Consider the following 22,360-nt stretch of genomic DNA (forward strand, 5'->3'; position numbering starts at 1 on the left):
ATGTTACGAAGATGCTAACAGGAGATCTGGTTCGAGCAGGATATATCTGATCAAATAAGTCCCTAAGTGTACAAAAAAAGAAGATTTTTTTTTTATTTTAGCATAAACGCCAATTTCTTGAATTTTGAATATTTTTCAGGTGCAAGTAAAATTTTACATGGACTTAGATAATGTATGTGGTGTTACTAGAACATCCAAGAGTAGTTGCTACAGGGAAATACCTTATTGTTGAGAAAGAATTTCAAGATTTAACTAAAGATTGAATCTGATGCATTTTTTGACAGCCAGTTTGGATCTGTAATTGAAGCTTTTGGCCCTACAGTCCAGTACACAGTATTTATTGGATGCATGAACATGGTGTCCTCCAGGTCCCAGCTTCCAGCTACCCACTTGCTCTTTGTGCCTGCACCTTAATGATAGGTGACTGAAAGCTTGATTGGCTTAGAAGATTTATTTGAGCTTTATGGTTAGCTAGCAAAACCGGTGACAATATGTTAAGCATGGAGTGCACATGTCATGATCTCCAGGTGGCGTTTAAGGGGCTGTTTTGGAGATTAATATATTTAAGGGATAAGTATGTTGAAAAAACATGTAATCAATGCTGAAATGCTGGTTGTCAGAGGAGGTCAGTGCAGGGGTGGCAATAGAAGAAGGTGATTGGCGTGGAATTCTACATCAGCTTTCCCACTCATCAATCTCTCACCAGAAGCTTACCACACTCTCCAGATACCAACACTCTAACATGTAATTGTAGCTTTTTCTCTTCCCTCCTATTACCTCTTACTCTACCATCGCTTCCACCACAAGTAGATTTTTGGATGCCTTGGGAGGCAGTACTGTGTGGTGGCCTTAATTCTTCTTCCATGAGGTTACAGTGCCTGCACTTGACAGCTGGTTCTTGGTGATATGCCAACTACGAGTCCTTTCTTTACTGTTGGCAAGTCTCAAAGGAACATCGCACTGAGGGGCTGGTAACTGGTTACAGGCTGAAACTGCTCCACCTTTTGCATTGAATCAATTGATAAGAGAACAGCATGATGACCCTACATAACACGGGGTAAGATCCCCCATTAAGCAGATGCATATGCTCCCTCACCTCCCACCAATGCCCTTAAATGACAGGCCTTTCATGGGTGCTGACATGCTATTAACTCTCCCATAGGCCATGTCATTACAAGCAGCAACTAGAATATTTTTCTGAAGGTTATGCCAAGCATGTTCAATTGAAACTGGACTGAATACATTTTCCAGCTAAAGAAACAACGAAAATGATCCTTACTGCAACACACTCAATATCAGAGTAAAACCACCCTGCAACTCATTCAAAGCCAGTGACCCCATTCTCCAGCTCAAGAAACAGCCTGGCTGCACTAATTCTCCATCTCAACAAGTCCACAGTGAACCATTTCTCAAAATAAAATAAAACACCAAAGTGAAATGAATCTCCAACTCAATCAAAATCAGTGATCAATTCACCATCTTGAATCAACACTAGAGTGACCTACCCTCCAATTAAATAAAAGTGATAGTGAACCCTTTTTCCACATGAATCAACACTAGGGTTATCAGATCATCAAACTGAACTATAACCAATGTACACATATTCTCTTACTCAACTAGCACTGTTGTAACTCCATTCTACAACTCAGTTAGCCAGAGTGACTCTATTATTTCACTCAGGAAAAAAGGTAACTCATTCCCCACCACTATCAAAACAACATTCAACCAATAACCCATCTCAATCAAAAGAACATCTCTCCATTTCAATCAAAACAACATCAAACCAGTTCCCCGTCTCATGCAAAACATCTAAATCAAAAGAACACCTTTTCATTTCCTATTTCAATCCAAACCATACTGAACCTATTCTCAAACACAATCGTAACTGGACAGAAACCATTCTCTGTGTCAATAACCAGAGCATCTTGAGTATTCCGCTTTATAAATTCCCGAGGTAATACGTTCCCCATTTAAGTCAAACATATAATGTAGCCATTCTTTAACTCATTTAGTAATGAGATTGAACGCAGTCTGCCGCTAGCTGCATGGATGTTAACTGCCGTGATCCCTTCCAATGTTTTCCTGGCAGTGCACAGTACCCATGCTGCCCTGCCCACAATCTGGATATTGCGAGCAGGATTTTTTTTCAGAAATGGAAATTACAGCTGTACTCTGTCTCCATGGAATGCTCTGAAATGCACGCTTCGCACCACTAATAACACCCCACAGCTCATTATTTTTTCCCCTTGGAGGAATGAATCAGCAAAGATCTATAGTGGCTTGGGACTGCAGGGAAGCTGCACTGCTAGCAAGAACACTGCAGTTTGTTTTACAGTAAAGCACTGATGACCCAATGTGTTTGACTGCCCTTTCCGAGCACATGAATTATTAATAGCAAACTTGCCTGCAGCTCACACTATAAAGTAACTGCGGCTCCTTTATGTGCTAATAACATATGACACAAATGTCTAACTCAGTGATATTCCTTGCATATACCTTCAAGGATGAAAGAATGGACTGCGACCTCTAGCATAGATGTTACACACAGTTTATCGCAACCGATCCATAAAACCACTCAACTTACTCACAAGCATAAACTCTCACGAGTAAGAGCCTAAACAGGGGAGTTAAAGATGGAAAAATGACCTTCATCATGATTCTGACTAAACCTAGCTCTTGTTCTCCATCCATCACAACTGGCTGGGGATGTCGCACAGCACTTACGAATCAACAAGGGAAATTGGAATGGAATGGTTAGCGATGCATGGGTAGGTCGCGGACCCTGCATGAGGCAAGGGGAAGCACAACCTAGATGCCCTGAGAACAGTTTTGCTACCATATATAGGAAATGAGAACCTAGATATTAGTATTTAGCTGCTGATTGCAGGAACGTGGTTCCTGTTCAGCACATGAAGATCTGTGATTCGGGAACTCAGGGATTCTGCCATCCAGTATAGGACCAGGGAACGGGTGATACCTGCCACTGACAACCCTACAAATGTGGATTATTACCAAAGCATCTTGAAGACCCATAGCACTTACGGTGGTAGCATGTAAAGCAAAGTTCAAGATACTTTATTAAAAACTCTCATGATATTTAGAGAAAGAATGGATAAGTGCACTCTGGAGTGCTATGAGGTAATATAGGCTTCGGACTAGAATTTCCAATACCAGAGGAACCACTTAGCAATGAGTAATTGGTTGTTTGCATTTTCATTGGTATGGAAGAAACATACAGCCTGATCTGCAGGGCGACCTCTTCGAAAAACTGCTTGGGATTAATGTCAAAGAGGAGATGCTTCAAATGTCTTAGGTTCTTTTAAAGGCGAGAACGGGTCAGGTCAAAGGGCAGGGTCAACTAGCCAAAGTGTATGATAAGAAACAGGAACTTCTCCAGAAATAGCCTGATCCGAGTGATTCTGATGTGATGATCAATAGTATATTTAGAGAACTTGTGGGAGCTGGCTGACAAAAATAGATTATAGTGTGATCTGGGAAGAAACAAGAAGTTGGAAATTATTGGTAACCAACTGGAGATCAAAGCCTGTAGCTACATGTTTATGTGAAAGGGTTGGCCAGAATGTAGAAGTCCTTCAAATGAGGTTGAATTTATGAAGGGTATTTTCTATTTGAGTATGTGGGATTCATTCCAAGTCAGATCATGGATACTGAATAAGCAAATCATGCAGAACGTTTTGGCTTTAGGCGATCACACAGTGATGTTGCAAGATCTACAAAAGCTATTATTGAGTACAACCAACTAGATGAAGGATTTGTCTCTGGCCAATACAAATTAGTGAGGGAATGTCTTGAGGCAAAGTGAAAGCACTCTTGTCATTTAGTAAAGTGTGGACCAAGGGGCTAATTTAGTTTTCACAGGGCAAACAAGGTCCAAAATTAGAATGCTGAGATTAGATTTTCAAGATCAATTGACGATCTCAGTCTGCATTGTGGACAGCAAGTCCTGATATTTCAAAGTGTGTGCCATCGACAGCAGGGCAGAAGGGAAATAGTAAGAAATTGGCCAGGTTTATGCCAGTGGTACATATGGCATTCATGCCTACTAAGTGGCCATGAAACTAGCAGTTTATGGTGTTATGCTTTGTAATGTATCCCAATATAGGCCTGGGTAGTCACCTAACCTTTCACCTACATTTCCCTGCCAATGTACTACATAATGGTTATTTGGTTTTGACCTTTTATCTAGTTATGGTGCTGCATAAATGTGGTGTGGTTTTCCCAGAAAACTAGCCTCATTTATTATGCATGAGGATTCTCAGAATCACAGCAGGATTACCATCTTCTGCATAATAACTACGTATAAGGGTCTTCCCTTTTGTCATCCTCGGCCGACATGACCCAGCAAGGTAGAACCCCTGAGGGTTCCTTTTGGGTATATATACACCATATCTTTGCTGGGACAGGCAGAGGAGAAAGACTTCCATGCTGTAACACTGACGCGAGATGCTGAGATTCCTTCACGCAGACACTCCAGCTCGCAGAGAGAGGTCTGACATCAATTGCGGGGTGTCCATCTCAAGACCAAGACGGGCTCCCACAGTCTCTCACTTCAGGTAATGGGATTGGCTTCAGCCTAGGGGGATTCTTGGCTCTAGACCTACAAACATGCTAGGTACACTTAGGGACATCAAGTTAGGGTTGCATCGTAGGAGTACGCATTATTACTGTCATGTATTTATATACCTGCCTGTATTCAGTGTTTCAGCACTATGGTAGGAATCTACCATCCATTTACTCTATTGGTACTTATAATCCTTTATATCTGCTTCTGTCTTATGGTTGTTTCAGCACACCTATTTTACACTAGAATGACGCTGGTTCAATAAATGCTAATTGAAAACGTCCCCACAGTTTATTCTGTGTACCTCTTTGAGACAAAAAGCGGACAAGTGACTGAGCGAAAATTACTGTACGGTTATCATAATCACTGATGGGACAGAGTTGTCATGTTCTATAGTTGCCAAGAACTATTCTCTCCTTGGTAAGAGGAGTTTACAGTGGCATTGTGAGCTAGCTAGGTATATAGGCGAACTTATCTGATGGGGGTGTCTGGAATCAATCTAGACACCAATCCCACAGTCTTTCTCGTCTAAACGCGCAGATCCTATATAGGTTTATAAGAACTACATGACAGTGGTAGACTTATTCCTAAAACCAAACTGGACAATATTGAATCACAGTGTAGTTTGTGAAGGACGTACTAGTAAAAAATATGGATATTGTGCAGAATATGAATCTAAAATGGGAAAGCCAAATTAACTGGGAGCATTTTTTCATGCAACTAAGGCAAGGAGACTAGAGATATTATACTTCAATAAAAATAGCTAATAGATCCTTTAGTAATATGGCTGCTGCCAGAGCAGTTTTTCACTGGGCTCCAATCTTGATTGGAACCTACAGCACTCACGCCTTAGCAAATCATCTTTAGGCATCACTCACAGCAGTTACTTTACAGTGTCTTTGAATGTACCTTTCTGGCTCATGCTACTGAACATGTTGTGATCTCTCAACTATTGTAGTCTCTTCAAGTAAGCACTGGGTACTCTGGACGCTAAAGAACAAGTTACTTACCTTCAGTAATGCCTTGTCTGATAAACACTTCATCTAGCTGCAGATTCCTCTCCTTAGAATTAACCCTAGGTGTCAGATTGGATCTGGACATTTTGGTGAGCAGTACCCCTGTGTGCCGGTAGACAAGATGATGGACTGGCCTACGCGGAAAGACTTCCGTTGGCAAGAAGGGTGCTTGAGTCCGAAGGATCAGCTTGTTGGGAAAGAAAGACACGTATATGGAGGCTGAGCTGACAGCGCCTACAGTTAACTGACCCTCCAGGCAGATGTAATTGCCGTCAGAAAGGCCATCTTGATGGTGAGAATCCTTAGAGGGCAAGCATGATGCGGCTCAAAGGGAGCACACATCAGGAAAGTAAGAACCAAATTAAGGTACCATGGAGGCATAACGAATGGATTCGGTGGAAATATGTGCTGGAGAGCTTCAAGTAACCTAATTACAATAAGGGACTTGAAGAGGGAAGGCTGACCTGGTAGTCGCAGAAAAGCGAAGATAGCAGATAAGTAACACAATGGAGAGCCCTGCTGGGGACAAACTACAAGACTTGGTAAATGGGGGCACATAAGGGGTCGACCTGTTTGGCTGTGCACCATGTAACAAACATGTGGCAATGACCGGCGTATAACATCTTGAAAGTGATGTATGGAATTAAGTAAAATTTAATTATTTGTAATACAAATTAATGTTAGATTCATTTTAAAAACTAAAAACAAACAATAAAATGTTTAAAAATAAATTTATAAATATGTTTTACATATAAACAGTTTTTATAACATCTTAAATGTCTTCATATTTTTTAATAGTTTAAATCATTTAATTTATGTTAATATTACTTCCTATTTTTCAAGTCGCCGTCACCCTTATTTTCCACGGAAGGATGTTGCAGTACCAGTGGTTAGCCATGTGTGGTGCTGCACTTACTCCAGCTCTGAGCTTGAGTACCGTAGTCACTTTTTTAGGTCCTTTTTGGCTGTTGTAACTACAGAAGGACAGGTTGTGAATAGCAATGGACTTACTCTATTGTGGATGAGTGTATGTCCCTCCCTAAACCCCTCCTTTAGTAGTCGTCATTTTCCATGCACCACCCCTCTGTTCCTCCCCATTCACTACTAAAACGTATACTTATATGTGCAGAGATCTCTGCAGTCGGGGCAGAGATCTTTGCAGGTAAAAGACAGGAGAGGCAGGGGCGTAGACCTCAACATGTCGGTACGGTAGTACTCTTGCAATAATACCAAACGTACTACAAAATATAGCATGTTACCAGGTCCCCCATGAATTTTTATGCTTTGCTCTGAAACTGTGCGACGTTCTGCACATTACATCAATTTCCCTTGCTCCTGATCTTCTGCTGCATCTAAGCCTTCTTTTCTGTCTTTTAATTACCACTGTACATTGGATTATTTGTAAAGCACTAGGGGCCAGATGTACGACCATTCACTTTTGCGAGTCGCAAATAGCATCGAATTGCGATCTATAAAGACTCTCATATACTGTGATTCCACATAGCAGGGGTCTAATAGCTTCTAGATAAAACAGGTTCATATACGCTACTACCCATCTCACAATACTTGCCAGGATTATGACTGTTCAGTGTCTGAAGTACCGTACACAACAAACAGTGGAGTAGGTGAATACAAGTTCTTGAATTGGACCAATAAAAAAAGTGCCATATTTACACCCAACATTTGTAGTGTCTTTCTTGGTTGGTGCAGATGAGTATTTTGAAATCGAAAAAGGCAACAAACCTGTCTGGTTGATATGAAAACCACAGGGATTGTTGGTTTAAATATCTATGTTCATGTTTTGTAAAGCACTCACCCAATCTTCGTCTTTTAGAAGTTTCATACCTTTGAATTATATATATAAAATATGCTTCAAATGTATGAAAGTTCTAAAAAAAAACAACCATACATCTGTCAATATTTAAAAAAAATACCAGCTTTTTCAACCAATTTAAACAAATATGCAAATTATACTTCACAATTTATAATAAATGACACAAATATTTTCTCAATTGTAAACGAATGTAAAATAAAACATGCATTGTGGTCCAAAATGAATATGTAAATGAATAAATCTATCTTACTTTGGGTTGACTCTGTGACATCGACTTGGAAGCTAGTTTGAAAATTAGGATTCAGCATAAATACCTGACAACTTTTTTCAGCAACTCGAATGCCCGACTGCCATGATTAACATGCACAGCTTGGAAGTTTACAGAGCCCATAACTCCTGATCTGAGACTTACTGTATCAAGGGAGGCAGAGGCTCTTAAATCAGGTAGGAATGCGACCTCCAGTAGGTGAAGGAGGACGCTTTGGTCCGTAATACCATAAACACGATCCAGGAACAGCACCATAGGCGCCTTGTGCTCAGGACAGAAGCTGGCAGACATGTCGGGTTCAAAGACGGAACCATCTGAAAAGAAACAGAAATCATTTTACTACAATTGTTACACCACACAAGGTACTCAGACACATGAGCCGCTCAGACTGCTCAGTTCACCAGTGTTTTTACAGGAAGTACTTCCTCCACCCAGTAGGAGGATGGCTCACCATTTTTGAACTTTCTAGATGTTGCGGGAAAAATGTTTCCCAATATGTGGCTCCAACCAGCATGGCTGGAGCCCAAGTATGGCAATAGCATTTGAGCAAGTATTCCAATCACGCATATGCACCATGCTGGAATTGCCATACCATCACATCACAAGCATGCATACTGGAAATATACTCCCATACTGGGGGTACACATTTCCAGTAGCCATATTATAAATACCATTGATGTGCTGAGAGCTATCTTAAAGCTCTCTGTGCAAGACTTCCATTGTTTGCATGGCAGTCTTGCACAGACCTGGTGTGGTCAGAAAAAATGGGTGATCGGCCACTACAAATTCAGTCAAATGGCATTTCTGATGGCATCACAGCTACCCAACAGTAGTGAAGCGAAAGGTGAATCCTCCATAGGAATACACCTTTCCTTCATATCCTGCATCAGCAGGGGAAATGCAAAGGTGGTTGCATGTGTCATAATACTGTGACAGATGTCCCACAACTGTCAGCCCTGAAATTATGACCAAATTTGAGTCAGAAAGTAAAAGCCATGGACTGAAAAAATGCTTTTAGTTTTTGTAGTTTTCTGGACATCAGAACCTCTTGCTTTTCACAGCAAGTTACACAGGGGTCGGCATTTCTGTTATATTTATTTGCATGATGCTCCCACTAAAACCTTTTCAATCAAACGCACTGAATTGTCAGTCTAGTGTGGAGGAAAACCAGCAACATATTACAGAGGAGGCTCTCAATATAATATATAGGTTATTTTACGAACCCATGGGTGCATTTCGTTCAACACATGTAAGACTGAAAGCATATTGCTGGGCTCTACCAACCTAACAGCAGATGTAAGGGGGAGAGGAGTTGGCCTAATGGCTAGGGCGGTCAACCTCGAATATGGAGAATTGGGTTCGAGTCACGGCATTGACGATGAACATCCTGTGATTCTGGGCAAATCACTTTATCTCCCAGTGCCTAACAAAAATGAATGTGTCCTAATGTAACGCAACTGGTGCTATGTAAAGCGCTCTGATACCCGATACATTCCTCAAACCTCATGTGGCTGTATGTAGTGTGTAAAAGTGATTTGAGTAAAATACATGAAATAAGGCTCTTTCCCTGATTCGCTATGATGGGCATCCTAGTTGGAGAACGGATTATGTCTCACTGAAACCTTTTTTATAAAGTCTACCACAAACCTCAAAAGGAAGACTGCAGGTGTTACAAAATGTGTCACTGCCCAGCAGGACAGCACCGCACCGAATCTCTTTTTTTTATATTGTATTGAACATGCATAATGTTCTGTGATAAATATAATAAAGCAGGATCCCTTTGTTGAGTTATTAGTTGTAGAATGTAGATTTTTGAAGCAGTTGACTTAATGTACAAAGGACAGATAAACATCAAAGGTGGCACCCAGACTGCAGATGAATCTGAGAGGGTGTGTGATGGGCTTACATATTGATGGAGGCCACTTGGAGTAGAAGACGGTGGTGGCAACTGAGGCAAGTAGCATCACCTGCCTCTGAGGGGCTAAGCAACAGGCAGGTGGCTTGCGTCTGGATATGGCTTAGGAAATATGCGACTTGGAAATGGCTCACAGAGCCAACCTTTACCTTTTAGAGCACCTGGCCTTTCTACACATACATCGAGTATTCAAGATGATAGCTGCTGAGTATGTGTGTGAGTGTTAAGAGACAGGACTAGGATAAGCAATAAGGCCAAACCCTGAGTCACCTAGCCTGCTGTTGGTGACTGAGGGGAGGGAAGTTCAGGCCATTTTTAGGTCCCAGTTACAGCCCGCTTTAGTTGAGGACCTCTTGTTTTCAATATATTACTTAAACACAGATCATGCATCAGGTCAGTACCTTGTTCATGATTGGCTAGCTTTGCTGGTTAGCTCATTTGCTTAGTCCTGATGTGATGCATTTTCTCTGTATTCTTGTGTTTGTCCCATCAACAAGCATTTCAGTCTCAAAGTGTTTTGACTGGTTGATGTATTTATCAGCCCCTGCAATTCAGTGCGTGTGAAGGACTACAGGTGTCCTCTTGCCACCCCAGCCTTCTCACACATTTTTCACCATCTGCTGTGATCCATGCCAATGTACAGCAACACATCAAACCCCCTTCCTAGTGTGTTAGTTCATCTGCTTTATCTGCCTGGAGTTCTGATGTGATGTCCCTGGTAAATGGCAAGTCCTGACCATATGTTTGCTCCAGGCTCCGTGGGCTGCATAGGCTTTAATAACATTCCAAAGGCAAACATGATTCACCTTTTTTCATTCCAAAAGTATTATTGAGTGATGGCAGAACTAAGAGTTCATTTTCCTGTAATATTTTTACCACGTATAAATGCTTCCTCAAAACAATATAGAAAATAACATTTACGATGGCCTGATACAATGTGGTAGTCATCTTTGGTATAGAAAATAAAGGGCCAGATGTACGACCATTCCAAATTGCGACTCGCAATTTGCACTCAATTGTGAGTTGCAATTTGGAATGTACAACAGTGTCAGAGACACTAATTGCGATTCCCAATGGGTCGCAAAATGTGAGGCTCATGTATATTAATAAGCCACTCGCAATTTGCAACCCTATTGGGAATGACTGGCCCTCTCAGGGATGGTGGCCTGCTGGGCTCAGCAGAACTCCATGTCTGGGACTGCTTGTCAATAAAGCAGTTTTTTTTTAAAATGAACGTTTTCGTAAAACATTTTAAGGCCAGGTAGTGGTCACTGAGACCACTGCCTGCCCTTAAAAATATTTTTAGATCCAATCACAAAGGGGAAGGGGTCCCCTGGGGACCACTTCCCATTTGCGACTCTATTACCACCCTCTTGAAGAGGGCGGTAAATTGTGATTGTTTTGTGACCGCAATTGCGGTCGCAAAACATTCATACATGGCTAGATACTTGCTATTAGGAAGGGAACGCCCCTTCCTAATAGCGAGTCAAAAAACACTATTTTGTGAGTCGCAAAATAGTGTTTGTGCATGGCCATGTAGGAATTTGCATGCGCAAACGGGTCGCAAACCCGTTTGCGCACGCAAAAACTGGTCGTACATCTGGCCCAAAGTTCAGCCATTCTTGAACGCTATTTTCTATATTTCTAAAAAATGCCTGCTACATTGATTCTACACGCAAAATAAAGGCTATCTAAGAATTCAATATAGCAATCCAAGATGGCTACCCACTGCTAATAGCTTTGTCAATTTTGCACTGCAAATTTAGAAGAACCAGCAAAGCCAATATCATCAACAAACACTGGCAAAGTAAGACCAATTGGCTTGCTCGTACTGTGCCATTGTCACCGTATCATAAACAGAAATCAAGTTTTGTCTATGATGTTAAGAAAGACTTCAAGAAGAAGTGCTCTGTGATTTGCAGAGCAACTACTTGATGCTTAGTCATCACCATACATCTTCCCACTGAATGTTCTTCATGGTGCTTCCACTCTATTTTGTGTAATCAGCAACAGCCACCTAGTTGGCTTTGAATTTATACCTAGTTGCCTTTCCATCTCAAGCTATCTAAGCACCGAGTTATGAAGGTCGCATGATACACAAGACTGTGCTAGCTATACATGGGATCAACAGAGAGTGCGTTTCAAATATTACCTTTGTTAAACGCTGGTAGTTTGAGTGGTATGCTGATGATCCCAACCAAGTCGTCTGTTGGCACCAAAGAACGGAGGATGGACCTGATACGGATTGCCTCACCTTTGCCAGCCTGGATGAGCTGTAGACAGAATTTCACAAACATGTTTCATTGGTTTTAAGACTTTTGGAAATGACATCTCTAAGAGTTTCCCATGTGTGCACTTTCAACTTCTCAATAAGTTCAGAGCAGGGCGCACGGCGCCATCAATATAAATAACAAGGTAATGTTGCAATAAACACTTTTCTGATTTTACATCTGAAATGAAAGCACTTGAGTATGACGCTTATCTGGAATAATCAGCAGGGAAGATATTTGTTGAAAACATGGTTCATTGACTTGATTTTGTAACTCTAACAATTCTGCAAGAGTTTTCTGTGTTTTTGGGTTGGTATCTTCAAGGTGGGTGAAACGGCAATGTACAACTCAGTGCTGAAAAGTCCACTTTAAAAGAAAAAACTACCTCTACTCCTTCAGTTATGAATGATATATAAAACTTGCAAAACTTTGTGTGATTTTTTATAACGTGTACAAAATGTTTGCTTTTGTAAAACTCCTACATAAATACTATCAATTCTACACAGTCGGGATGATTTGTTGCAAAGTCAGACAAAAAGCTTGCAAATTTACAACAAATTATGCAGTGTGTTTTATAATATTTGTTATACATAACACTGGGCAGACAACCACGAAGATTTGAAATACTGTGAATAATTGTGTTAAAACCATTGGCTTGTTTGTATACAATTTAGAAACAATCCTAACTTTAAAAGAAAATCCAAGGTGAGTAACAACTAAACAAATGGGCTTCATTTTTACGGAGCTATATATATTATGTATTTGTAAGAATCCACCCTAACTTGGAAAAAAATCCTAAATAAAATGTATAATATGTATTTGTATGTAGAATGTTGTTAAAATTGTGTATATAACTAAAATAATCTTTAAACAATATACTTCAGTTTTCACAGTACAAACAAATGAGACCAACTTTCTAACCTGTAGAAAAGTCGGACTTCCTTACATAACTATAAAATGGCCTTTAAAACATTTAGCAAAATAAGCCAAGCTTTTAAAATACTAAAAGGGGTATTAATAGTAACAGTGATTAAGAAAATAATTCAAACCTTTCAAATTTCGAAATAAATGTTACAACCTTTTTATTAACAAGCCTGATTGTATAAGGGCGTTTGTAGGTATAAAGGTATATAAAATATGTACAGTTATGAAAGAAACAAAGAGAAAAAAAATAGTTTGTAACTTTACAAAGTTTGAATTGTTACACCCTTCAGGATGTTATCTCACTAGCAGCCACCGTACAAGCAATATTAATGATATAATGTGATATCTGTGTTTTTGTTGAGAAGAAAATATTGAAAAAGTATCAAATTTAATTGTGGGTAAATGATTGCATTCAGGCCTGCTGAAAAGGATGAAGTACAGAGATACCAAGCTTAAGACCTTTGCATGTCAAATGCACGGTAAGGTTTGCCAAAGTTTATTATGTGTGTAGGCAATTTGTTTTCAATTATCTTTCCCTAAGAAAGACATTTCCATTTCCAAAAATCCAGATATTGAATTATTGCACAAGCACCACAGATAGTGGTGTTTTATTTTAAAGTATCTGTTACCCTGTCTTTGCTGGTTAGGTAAATGATGATGTACACTCATGTCGGATCTTCTAAAACTCTGCTTTATTTTTCCTTTGCTCAGAACAAGTCATTATTAGTACTTATGAAAGAGTGGGGCTGCCTGCTCCTCGTGCACAGTAAGAAAGGCAGTCCTACCCTAGTTTACATCAGTCATTTGTGTGAGTGCCAAAGGTGGGAATACCTAGAAGAATACATTTTCTGTCAACAAGAAAGGACATAGGGCTATGCAGACACACGCACAAATGGACCAGAAACAAATTATATTCTGGGAAACCGGCATTACCTAACAAAGTAAGCACAGTTCTAGATTACATGGCCAAATGCAAAGTAAGAGACAATCACATGACAAGCTCATCTGACATGTTTCAGGGTGACCTGTAATTCTACATGCTTTCCAAAAGCAATGCCCTGATGGGAAGTGCCCCAGTTGCCTTGTGAGGTGGCCACGCTATAACCAATACCTCTGTAAGGTGGACCCGGCAAGTGAACCAACTTACATGAGTTTCTGGTGCGCAACGTCCCAGCAGGTCGATCAGGGCAGAGTAGAAGGACATGATGGCATTGCCCATATGCACAATCTCTTCTTCGTCTTCTTCCACACTGTGAAGAAACAGAGAACATAAGTTTAATACTCTGTATGTAGACATGAAGTATCGAACCACAAGTATACATTCAATCATGTCTAACAGGGACAGACCAATAACATCCTAGCCAGTGGTCACGCCACAGAACAGAAAACCAAGGAAAGTACCATATTTACAGAGTTTATCACTAATCTAGGGGGCAATAAAGCATAACCTTAAATACATCATAGTGCCCGCACGTTTAGTTACGTTTAGCTATCCAAAGAGATCACCGAGATCACGACAATACCAAATCAAGACACACTCCAAGGATGCAAAATGTTTTGTATCCAAGTCACAAACAACAGCAGTCCACCATTAACAAACAGGAACAGAGTTTTAATCATTTCAGGCCGGGTAACCCTCTTCTGGAATGATAAGTTACTTGTAATTCTTTCTCTATGACATGGGTATCTTCTTTGAGTTCGTAAAAGTAGAACACATCTGCTAGCACTGGATTAAGGAGCACGTTTTAAAAGACAAAACTGCTATTTCTGAAAGTAAACTCAATGAAAACATTGTGATAGCCGAAAGTATGTTTTGAATTTGCTCTCTAAACAGCTAATGACAATACGAAGTTACTGGCGTACTGAAAAGGCAACTTTAGTTCCCTCTACGTAAACAAATTAGGAAACCGCTTACACAGACATTTTGTGCCACCTTTTAAATACGAGGCTCTGCTCTTCTAAGGCGCCTGGAGGTCCACTGTTACCTGGTCACTGCAGGGTCAGGTACAAGACTTCATTTTGATGGTCAGATCAGAGCAAGGATTTAATTAACCATATACCAGGTATGCTTCTGGTTTGCCAGGTGATGAAATGGTGAGTTAATTACTTTTAAGAAGATACCCTCGGGAGCACGTTGCCAGCTATACCCTCGACATTATTTGCCCGGGGGGGCTTAACATTGAACGTCAGTCAGAAGGAGAGCACTGGTACAATTTCTGGGGGTATCAATGCTTGTTCCACCAGGTTTCCGGATGGTATATCCTAACGTATGCTGCAATCCTTAATCGTATGAGTCTGGAACAGAAACTACAGAGTCTATGTGCTCCTATGTAAAAGGTTATGTCTCTTAGGTGCAGCATTTCCTTTGTTTCTTTGGGGAGAATTTTCCTCCAAAATTATTTCATAAATCTTATGACCTCCCGGAGAGACGAAGAAGCATTCCTATGTTTATGGACATCATAATGAAGAATACAAAGGAGCAAATTCCCAGAAAAGGCTTATTGGTTTCCACGTCTGTGTTTTCTCAGAGTAAAGCACAGGGAAACCACATGGCGAAGCATCTTCCGTCAGTCGGTCACCATCTTCCTTTTTATGAACAATCAGTTAAGCTGTTTAACCCATTCGTACTGACCGCCAGTTTTGGCGAATAAGGTCATTGAGGCTATGGGGACAGAGCATTGTCCTCAGAATCACCAACTTTGGTAAGAATGGAAGGGAGCTAGACGCACAAGTTACTACTTGTGTAACGATATATCTGTAAGAGACATTAGTTAGTGATAGATTCCTTACCTTAGAATATCCCCAGTCGTCAGACTGGATCCGTAAAGTTTTTCGTCAGCAGTACCCCTGCGCGGTGGTAAGTGGCATCGTGCGGCTCCGAGTCCGTCGCTGGCGTCGTTTGCGCCGAGATAACATCACGGAGACTACTTAGGCGCCACCCATGCACGCTGATGTCAGTTCTGTACACGACTTTCCGTGCCAGGATCGCAGAGCCATGCAGGAAAACTGACCACTGGTGCCATGAAACTAGGGCCCTGAAAGGGAGGACCTTAACCCTAGAAATTAGTTCGCAGAACGGGGAGGATGGGTGGGGCGGTAAGGAATATATCACTAACTAATGTCTCTTACAGATATATCGTTATACAAGTAGTAACTTGTGCATCTGAAAGAGAAACGTTCGTGATAGATTCCTTACCTTACAATAGATACCCCAGCAATACCAACCCCGGTGGTGGGTCTGCGAACAAGATTACACCAGAAAGTCACGGAGAACAGAACGGACAAAAAAGCTGTCTCTCCGGACTTGACTGTCAAGGCAATAATGCTTGGTAAACGTGTGCAGCGAAGCCCACATAGCTGCCTGACAAATGTCCTCCAAGGGAACGTCACGTCCCAAGGCAGTAGTGGCTGCTGTTGCCCTGGTAGAATGGGCACACAGCCCCACAGGAGGCTCCTTCTTGGCCAACGAGTAACATGCTTTTATGCACAGAACAACCCACGAGAGATGGTTCGTTTGTGCACAGCCCGACCTTTTTTGGCAACCACGTAGCCAACAAAGAGTTGGTCATCCACCCGGAACTGTTGTGTGCGCTTCAGATAGAACGAGAGCGCACGTTTTGGGTCCAGACGGTGGAGCCGCTCTTCCTCTTTTGAAGGATGCGGAGGTGGAAAGAAGGTGGGCAAAGTGATGGTCTGCCCGATGTGGAAGGGCTTGACAACCTTTGGCAAGAAAGAAGGACGGGTCCTTAAAACCACCTTGTCCAGATGAACAGAAAGGAAAGGAGGTTTGGAAGAAAGAGCCTGGAGCTCACTCACTCTTCTGGCAGAGGTGATAGCTACCAGGAAAGCCGTCTTAAGAGTGAGAAGACGCAAAGGACAGGTATGAAAGGGCTTGAAGGGAGCGCACATCAGATATGTCAAAACAAGATTTAAGTCCCATTGAGGCATAATGAACGGGACGGGAGGAAACGTGTGTGTAATGCCTTTCAAGAAACAGTTAAAAACCGGGGACTTAAACAGAGAAGGCTGATCTGGAAGCCGTAGGAAGGCGGAGATGGCTGAAAGATAACCTTTGATAGTGCCCAAAGCAGAGCCCTGCTGGGCCAAAGAAAGAAGGAACAGAAGGACCTCAGAAAGAGGGGCAGAGAGGGGATCCACAGCCTTTGCTGTGCACCATGCCACAAATTTGTTCCACCTGCAGGCGTATACCGTTTTAGTGGAGGGACGCCTGGCTGCCAGAATGACATCACAGACTTCGGGAGGAAGATCGAAGGCTGTCAACTGTCGCCGCTCAATCTCCACGCATGTAGGTGGAGGCTGGACAGGTTCGGGTGGAGGACCGTCCCCTGCTGCTGTGACAGAAGATCCTCCCGAAGAGGCAGAGTATGTCCGCCCTGGCGTTCAGAGAACCTTCCAGGTGTTGAACCACCAAGGTAATGCCTTGATGTTCCAGCCATGTCCAGAGGCGCAGAGCCTCCTGACATAGGGTCCAGGACCCCACCCCGCCCTGTTTGTTACAATACCACATGGCGGTGGTGTTCTCCATGAACACCTGAACCACACTTCCCCGGACAGAGGGAAGGAATGCCTTCAGTGCAAGTCGGATCGCCCCAAAGCTCCAAAAGGTTGATATGAAGCTGGGACTCCGCCGGAGACCAGGGTCCTCTGATCTCCGCCTCTCCCAAGTGGCCTCCCCATCCCAGGAGGGACGCATCCATCACCACTGTGTGCTCCGGTTGGGGAAGGGAGAGGGATCTGCCATTGACCCAATCGCGATTCGTGAGCCACCACTGCAATTGTTGTGCAGTGCCCTCCGAGATCTGGACATGATCGGACAGGTTGCCCTGATGCTGCGCCCACTGGAACTTCAGGTCCCACTGCAGAGCCCGCATTTGCCATCTGGCATGTTGCACTAGCAGGATACAGGAGGCCATCAGGCCCAGGAGCCGGAGGGTCATCATGACTGAAACCCAGGATAGAGGCTGAAAGATCAGAATCATAGCCTGAATATCCCAGACTCGCTGCTCGGGAGGACAAACCCGAAACTACGTCGAATCCAGAACCGCTCCAATAAAGGGGAGCTGCTGAGAGGGACTCAGGTGCGACTTCGGCACGTTGATGGAGAACCCCAGCAAATACAGGAGGTCGGCCGTAGTCTGAAGGTGGGAGACGACTGCTTAGGGCGCGCCCGCCATCAACAATCAGTCGTCGAGGTAGGGGAAGACTGACACCCCTGACCTGCGCAGATGAGCTGCGACCACCGCCATCACTTTCGTGAACACCCAAGGGGCGCTGGTAATGCCGAAGGGGAGCACGGCAAACTGACAATGCCCCTGGTCTACCGTGAACCGCAGGTAATGCCGGTGGGCCGGCAGGGCGTGGATGTGAAAATATGCGTCCTGCAAGTCCAACGCTACCATCCAGTCTCCAAGGTCGAGGGCAGCCAAGACCTGAGCCAGAGTCAGCATTTTGAACTTCTCCTTCCGGAGGAAGCGGTTGACGCAGACCCCCTTTGTCCTTCTTGGGGACAAGAAAGTAGTGGGAATAACAACCACTCCCTACTTCTGGCCCAGGAACGCACTCGATGGGCCCCTTGGTCAAGAGGGTCGTAACTTCCTGCTGGAGAGTTGCCAAGTGTTCCCCCGACATGCGGTGGTACTGAGGTGGCATGGCTGGAGGGGTAGACTGAAAGGGAAGGGAGCAACCCTTGCGGATGATCTGCAACTCCCACTTGTCCAATGTGATAGCGTGCCAGTGGGGGAGGTGATGGTGGATCCTGCTACCCACCGGCGTGGGGTGCCCCACAAAGCTCGGATTAGGAAGGTTTGGAGGTAGAAGCAGCGGGGGCGGAGGTGGATTGACCCCCACGCTGATTCCCAGACCCACCCCTGCAGAAACCGCGTCTGCACTGAGGATGGTTCTGCACAGGCTTGCTGAAGGAACATGCCTGGGCACCCCTTCCGTGGCCACGAAAGGAAGGAAAACCAGGAGTGGCTGTGATTTTCGTGGAAAGACCTAAGGACTTGGTCGTAGCCCGCGGGTCCTTAAAACGCTCCAGCGCACCGCCTTATCGCCAAACAGGTGAGTGCCATCAAAGGGAATGTCCATGAGTGAGCTTTGTACATCGGCCGAGAACCCGGTAGATCTCAACCAGGCGTGGCGACGAAGCGCCACAGTCGAAGAAATTGCTCTACCGTGAGTCTGCGGTGTCCAAACCACACCGAAATGCGAACTCAGCCGCATCTTTACCCTCGGCAACAGCTTGAGACAGCACAGCTTGGGTCTCTTCAGGACACTGAAGCAACACCTGTGCAACTGCATCCCACACCACTTGGGAATAGCGGTCCAATAGGCATGCGGTGTTCACCGACCACAGCCCTAAGCTGGCCAAAGAGAACAACCGCTTGCCGAACTGCTCCAGCTTCTTAGAGTCCTTATCCGGCGGAGCCATGGGATATGCACTCTGGGACGTCAAAGCTTGGATGACCAGGCTCTTGGGCGTAGGATGAGTGGTCAGAAAGGCAGGGTCACCTGGAGCTGGGGGATGACGCATGGCGACATTTTTATCCACAGGGGCCCCTGTGGCTGGCCGCGACCAAGTGCCCAGTAAGACGTCAGTGAGGGCGTCATTAAATGGCAGCAGGGGCTCCGATGAAGTGTACGCCGTCTGGAGCACCTCAGTGAGGAGATTAGTCTTTAGGGCCACCGCAGGGAGATCAAGGTGGAGCACCATCGTGTACGAAGCGCCCTCCTCCATGGTAGGCGGAGGAGAGGCAAACCCCGGGTCATAGGAGAGATCAAGACCGCCGGCCTCCTCTAACTCATCTGCCCAGTCCTGCTCTGAGTCACACTGACGAGCAAGAGGGTCCTCGGACCCCTCCCAGTCGTCCTCCACCTCTGCTGTATGTGGGACAGACTGTGGCGGCAGGGCAGGGACCGGGGGAGGAACAAACAGTACCGGGAACGGCCCCGGACGGGGCCAAACCGGCGTCATGTCCCAATGCGGATCCCAGGTAGAGACAAAATGGTCCTGGAACCTGGGCAGGGGCGGAACAAATGGCACCCACTGCGGCGCCGGGGGCGGAGCCGAGGGTGGCGCTGGGGCCGGCAGCGGAGGACCTTGTGGCGCTGTGGCCGGAGCCAGCAGCGCAGAATCCTGCAGCGCCGGAGCCGCCGGTTGCCCCAACGGCTTGACAGGATCCTGACACGGGACCGTGGGGCCCAAGGGCGCGCCGGCGGGACCCCGAGTCCTAAATAGGCGGTCCATGGTACCAAGAAATTCTTGCACCTGTGCGAGAGTCGCCGACAGACCCGGATAAGGTGGGTAGGCCACGGGACTCCCGGGCTCCGAAGGAGAAGCAGGGGCAGAACCCCTGTCCCCCTCGTCTGCATCCGGGGACCGATGGGGGGGATGTCGGAGAGCGACAACGCTTCTTCAACTTCTTTTTGTGTCGTCTCTTACACGAATCCGAGGGTGAAGACTTGGAGCCTGAGGAGCGATGATGGTGGCCCCGCGAGCATTCTCTGGAGCAGCTCCTGTACCGTGAACGGCACGGGGACGAGTGCTTGACCTCAAACAGCTTCCGGCGCCACTCCCTCAAGGCCTTCGGGGCCTTGGCCAAACAGTCCACACAGGACCGGGAGTCGTAGTCGCTCTCCAGGCAGTAGAGAGAGACGTAGTGGGGGTCCGCCACCTACATATTGCGATGGCAGGCCCCACAGGACTTAAAACCAGGCATCCCTACGTGCACCAGAGTAGACTCAAACTTACAGGAGACAAAAAGTCTCAAAAAGATAGTCAAAAAGTGACTAAGGTACGTTTTCTAACCGGATCAGCGCTTACTGGCGCGAAAAAAGAAAGGACTGATGTCAGCGTGCATGGGTGGCGCCTAAGTAGTCTCCGTGATGTCATCTCGGCACATACGACGCCAGCGAAGGACGCGGAGCCGCACGACGCCACCAACCGACACGCAGGGGTACTGCTGACGGAAAACTTTCCGGATCCAGTCTGACGCCTGGGGATATTCTAAGGTAAGGAATCTATCACTAACGTGTCTCTTTCAGATATGATGTCTTCTGCACATACAGCTGAAAGCTGAACCCCTCGACCAGCAGAGTGGGGCAAATAGTCCTTTAACATTACAATCCTGATAGCTGCAGATCGTAGTAAACATGTTGTGCACTGGAGAGTTCTTTCAGCGTAAACTTTCCTTTTTGGTAAATGGCCGGTTTCGATATTCTGGGTCTTATTTCGTGGTGAATGTCCTGCAGCCCCTTTTTAGAGTGCAGGGAGGCGCTGCACTCTCTAAACTGGGTGGAGGGACATGCTGGGGGGAGCATCCATTCCTTCTTTGGCAGATGTCCAGCATTCAAAAAGGCTACATGTAGGCTTCTAATTCTGGAGTTTATGACTCGTTTCTAGCAAGTACATAGAGGCCCATGGAACACATAAATACCTACCTCTCTTGGTCTGTGCAAGAATCTGGTTTGAATCCTGTTTTTTGGAAAGTAGCTAGACTTCAAATTCACTGAAGCAAATCACAGAGCTACCTCTGCAGGAAGAAAGGGCTTTGACACGAAGGTAAAGTGGACCGGCCTGTCAGGGGTCACTCAAACAGTCCACCGAAATTGAAAGCCTGGTATGGATTGGTGAATCAGTGACACTTAACATATAAGTGCATCTGTTGCACTGTTCATCTAGCCTCCCACAGGAATCATTCTATCAAGGAGCATGGCTAATTCACCAGTTCCCCTATATCTGAGGAGTGAGAGATTTGTAAGAAGAGCCACCAGATTGAAGGTGCATGCACATGCAGGGCGTCTCACTGCTGGTAGCATTGCGACTTTACATGGAGCCAACATCTGTCAGGAAGGCCCACGAAGACTAACACTTCTCACATCCACTTCTCGCCGAAAACAGCTGCACGCGAACCTTGCCTCAAACCCAAGTGTCAGGCAGGCTTTCTGTGCCAAAATGTTGCACCGTTTTCGATTCATTTCAAAACCTTTACTCAGTTTATACATATAAACCATAAAAGAGCATCAAAACATTACATCAAAATACTGTACATTATTTTAGTAATAAGTGATGTAAAACTAATTGATTAAGTAGCAGACTATATATTTAATTCAAATTCTCTAAAAACATAATACGCTTTTTCTCACTCAAGGCCAGTCAGCAATATAAAAGACGTTACAGCAGAGCAAACGTGGGCATCCTCTAAGGTACATAAATATAAAAAGGCGACCCTATCCTATGTGGCTTGAAAAAATACTTCCTTAAACTCATATAAAATGTGCAAAAAAGTGCAAGGTAGTTTGTTTCGATTTTCCATCGCATGGGCCATTGGGTCTATTTTTACTCCACTCTTACACTACTTCCTTTATTGCACAGGCTAGAGTGGCTAGTTCCAATGTGTAGGCAGCTTGGTACCAGACAGGGCCTCGCCGCATTGACACTTCTGCGTGCTGAAACCAAGGTGAAGATGGGGGGTGCGGCAGCCAAGTTCCTGCCCTAGAGCTGGATTCTAAGGTCCGATATTATGGGTCAA

At 44.5% G+C, this 22,360-nt stretch overlaps 1 protein-coding gene across 4 annotated transcripts in view; it reads right to left on the reverse strand.

Moving 5' to 3' along the window:
- The window catches only part of RYR3 (ryanodine receptor 3), a 2,047,168-nt gene that overhangs the window by 997,726 nt on the left and 1,027,082 nt on the right, over positions 1–22,360 (reverse strand). For all 4 annotated transcript variants that reach the window (XM_085627314.1, XM_085627313.1, XM_085627312.1 and 1 more), the window contains 3 exons: positions 13,957–14,059; positions 11,768–11,888; positions 7,845–8,014 (listed from right to left, as the gene is read on the reverse strand). In XM_085627314.1, coding sequence (XP_085483440.1) covers positions 7,845–8,014; positions 11,768–11,888; positions 13,957–14,059 — 394 coding nt within the window. The remainder of the gene's footprint in view (positions 1–7,844; positions 8,015–11,767; positions 11,889–13,956; positions 14,060–22,360) is intronic.

Source organism: Triturus cristatus, chromosome 9 (assembly GCF_964204655.1).
Source record: "Triturus cristatus chromosome 9, aTriCri1.1, whole genome shotgun sequence".
NCBI classification, from domain to species: Eukaryota; Metazoa; Chordata; class Amphibia; order Caudata; family Salamandridae; genus Triturus; species Triturus cristatus.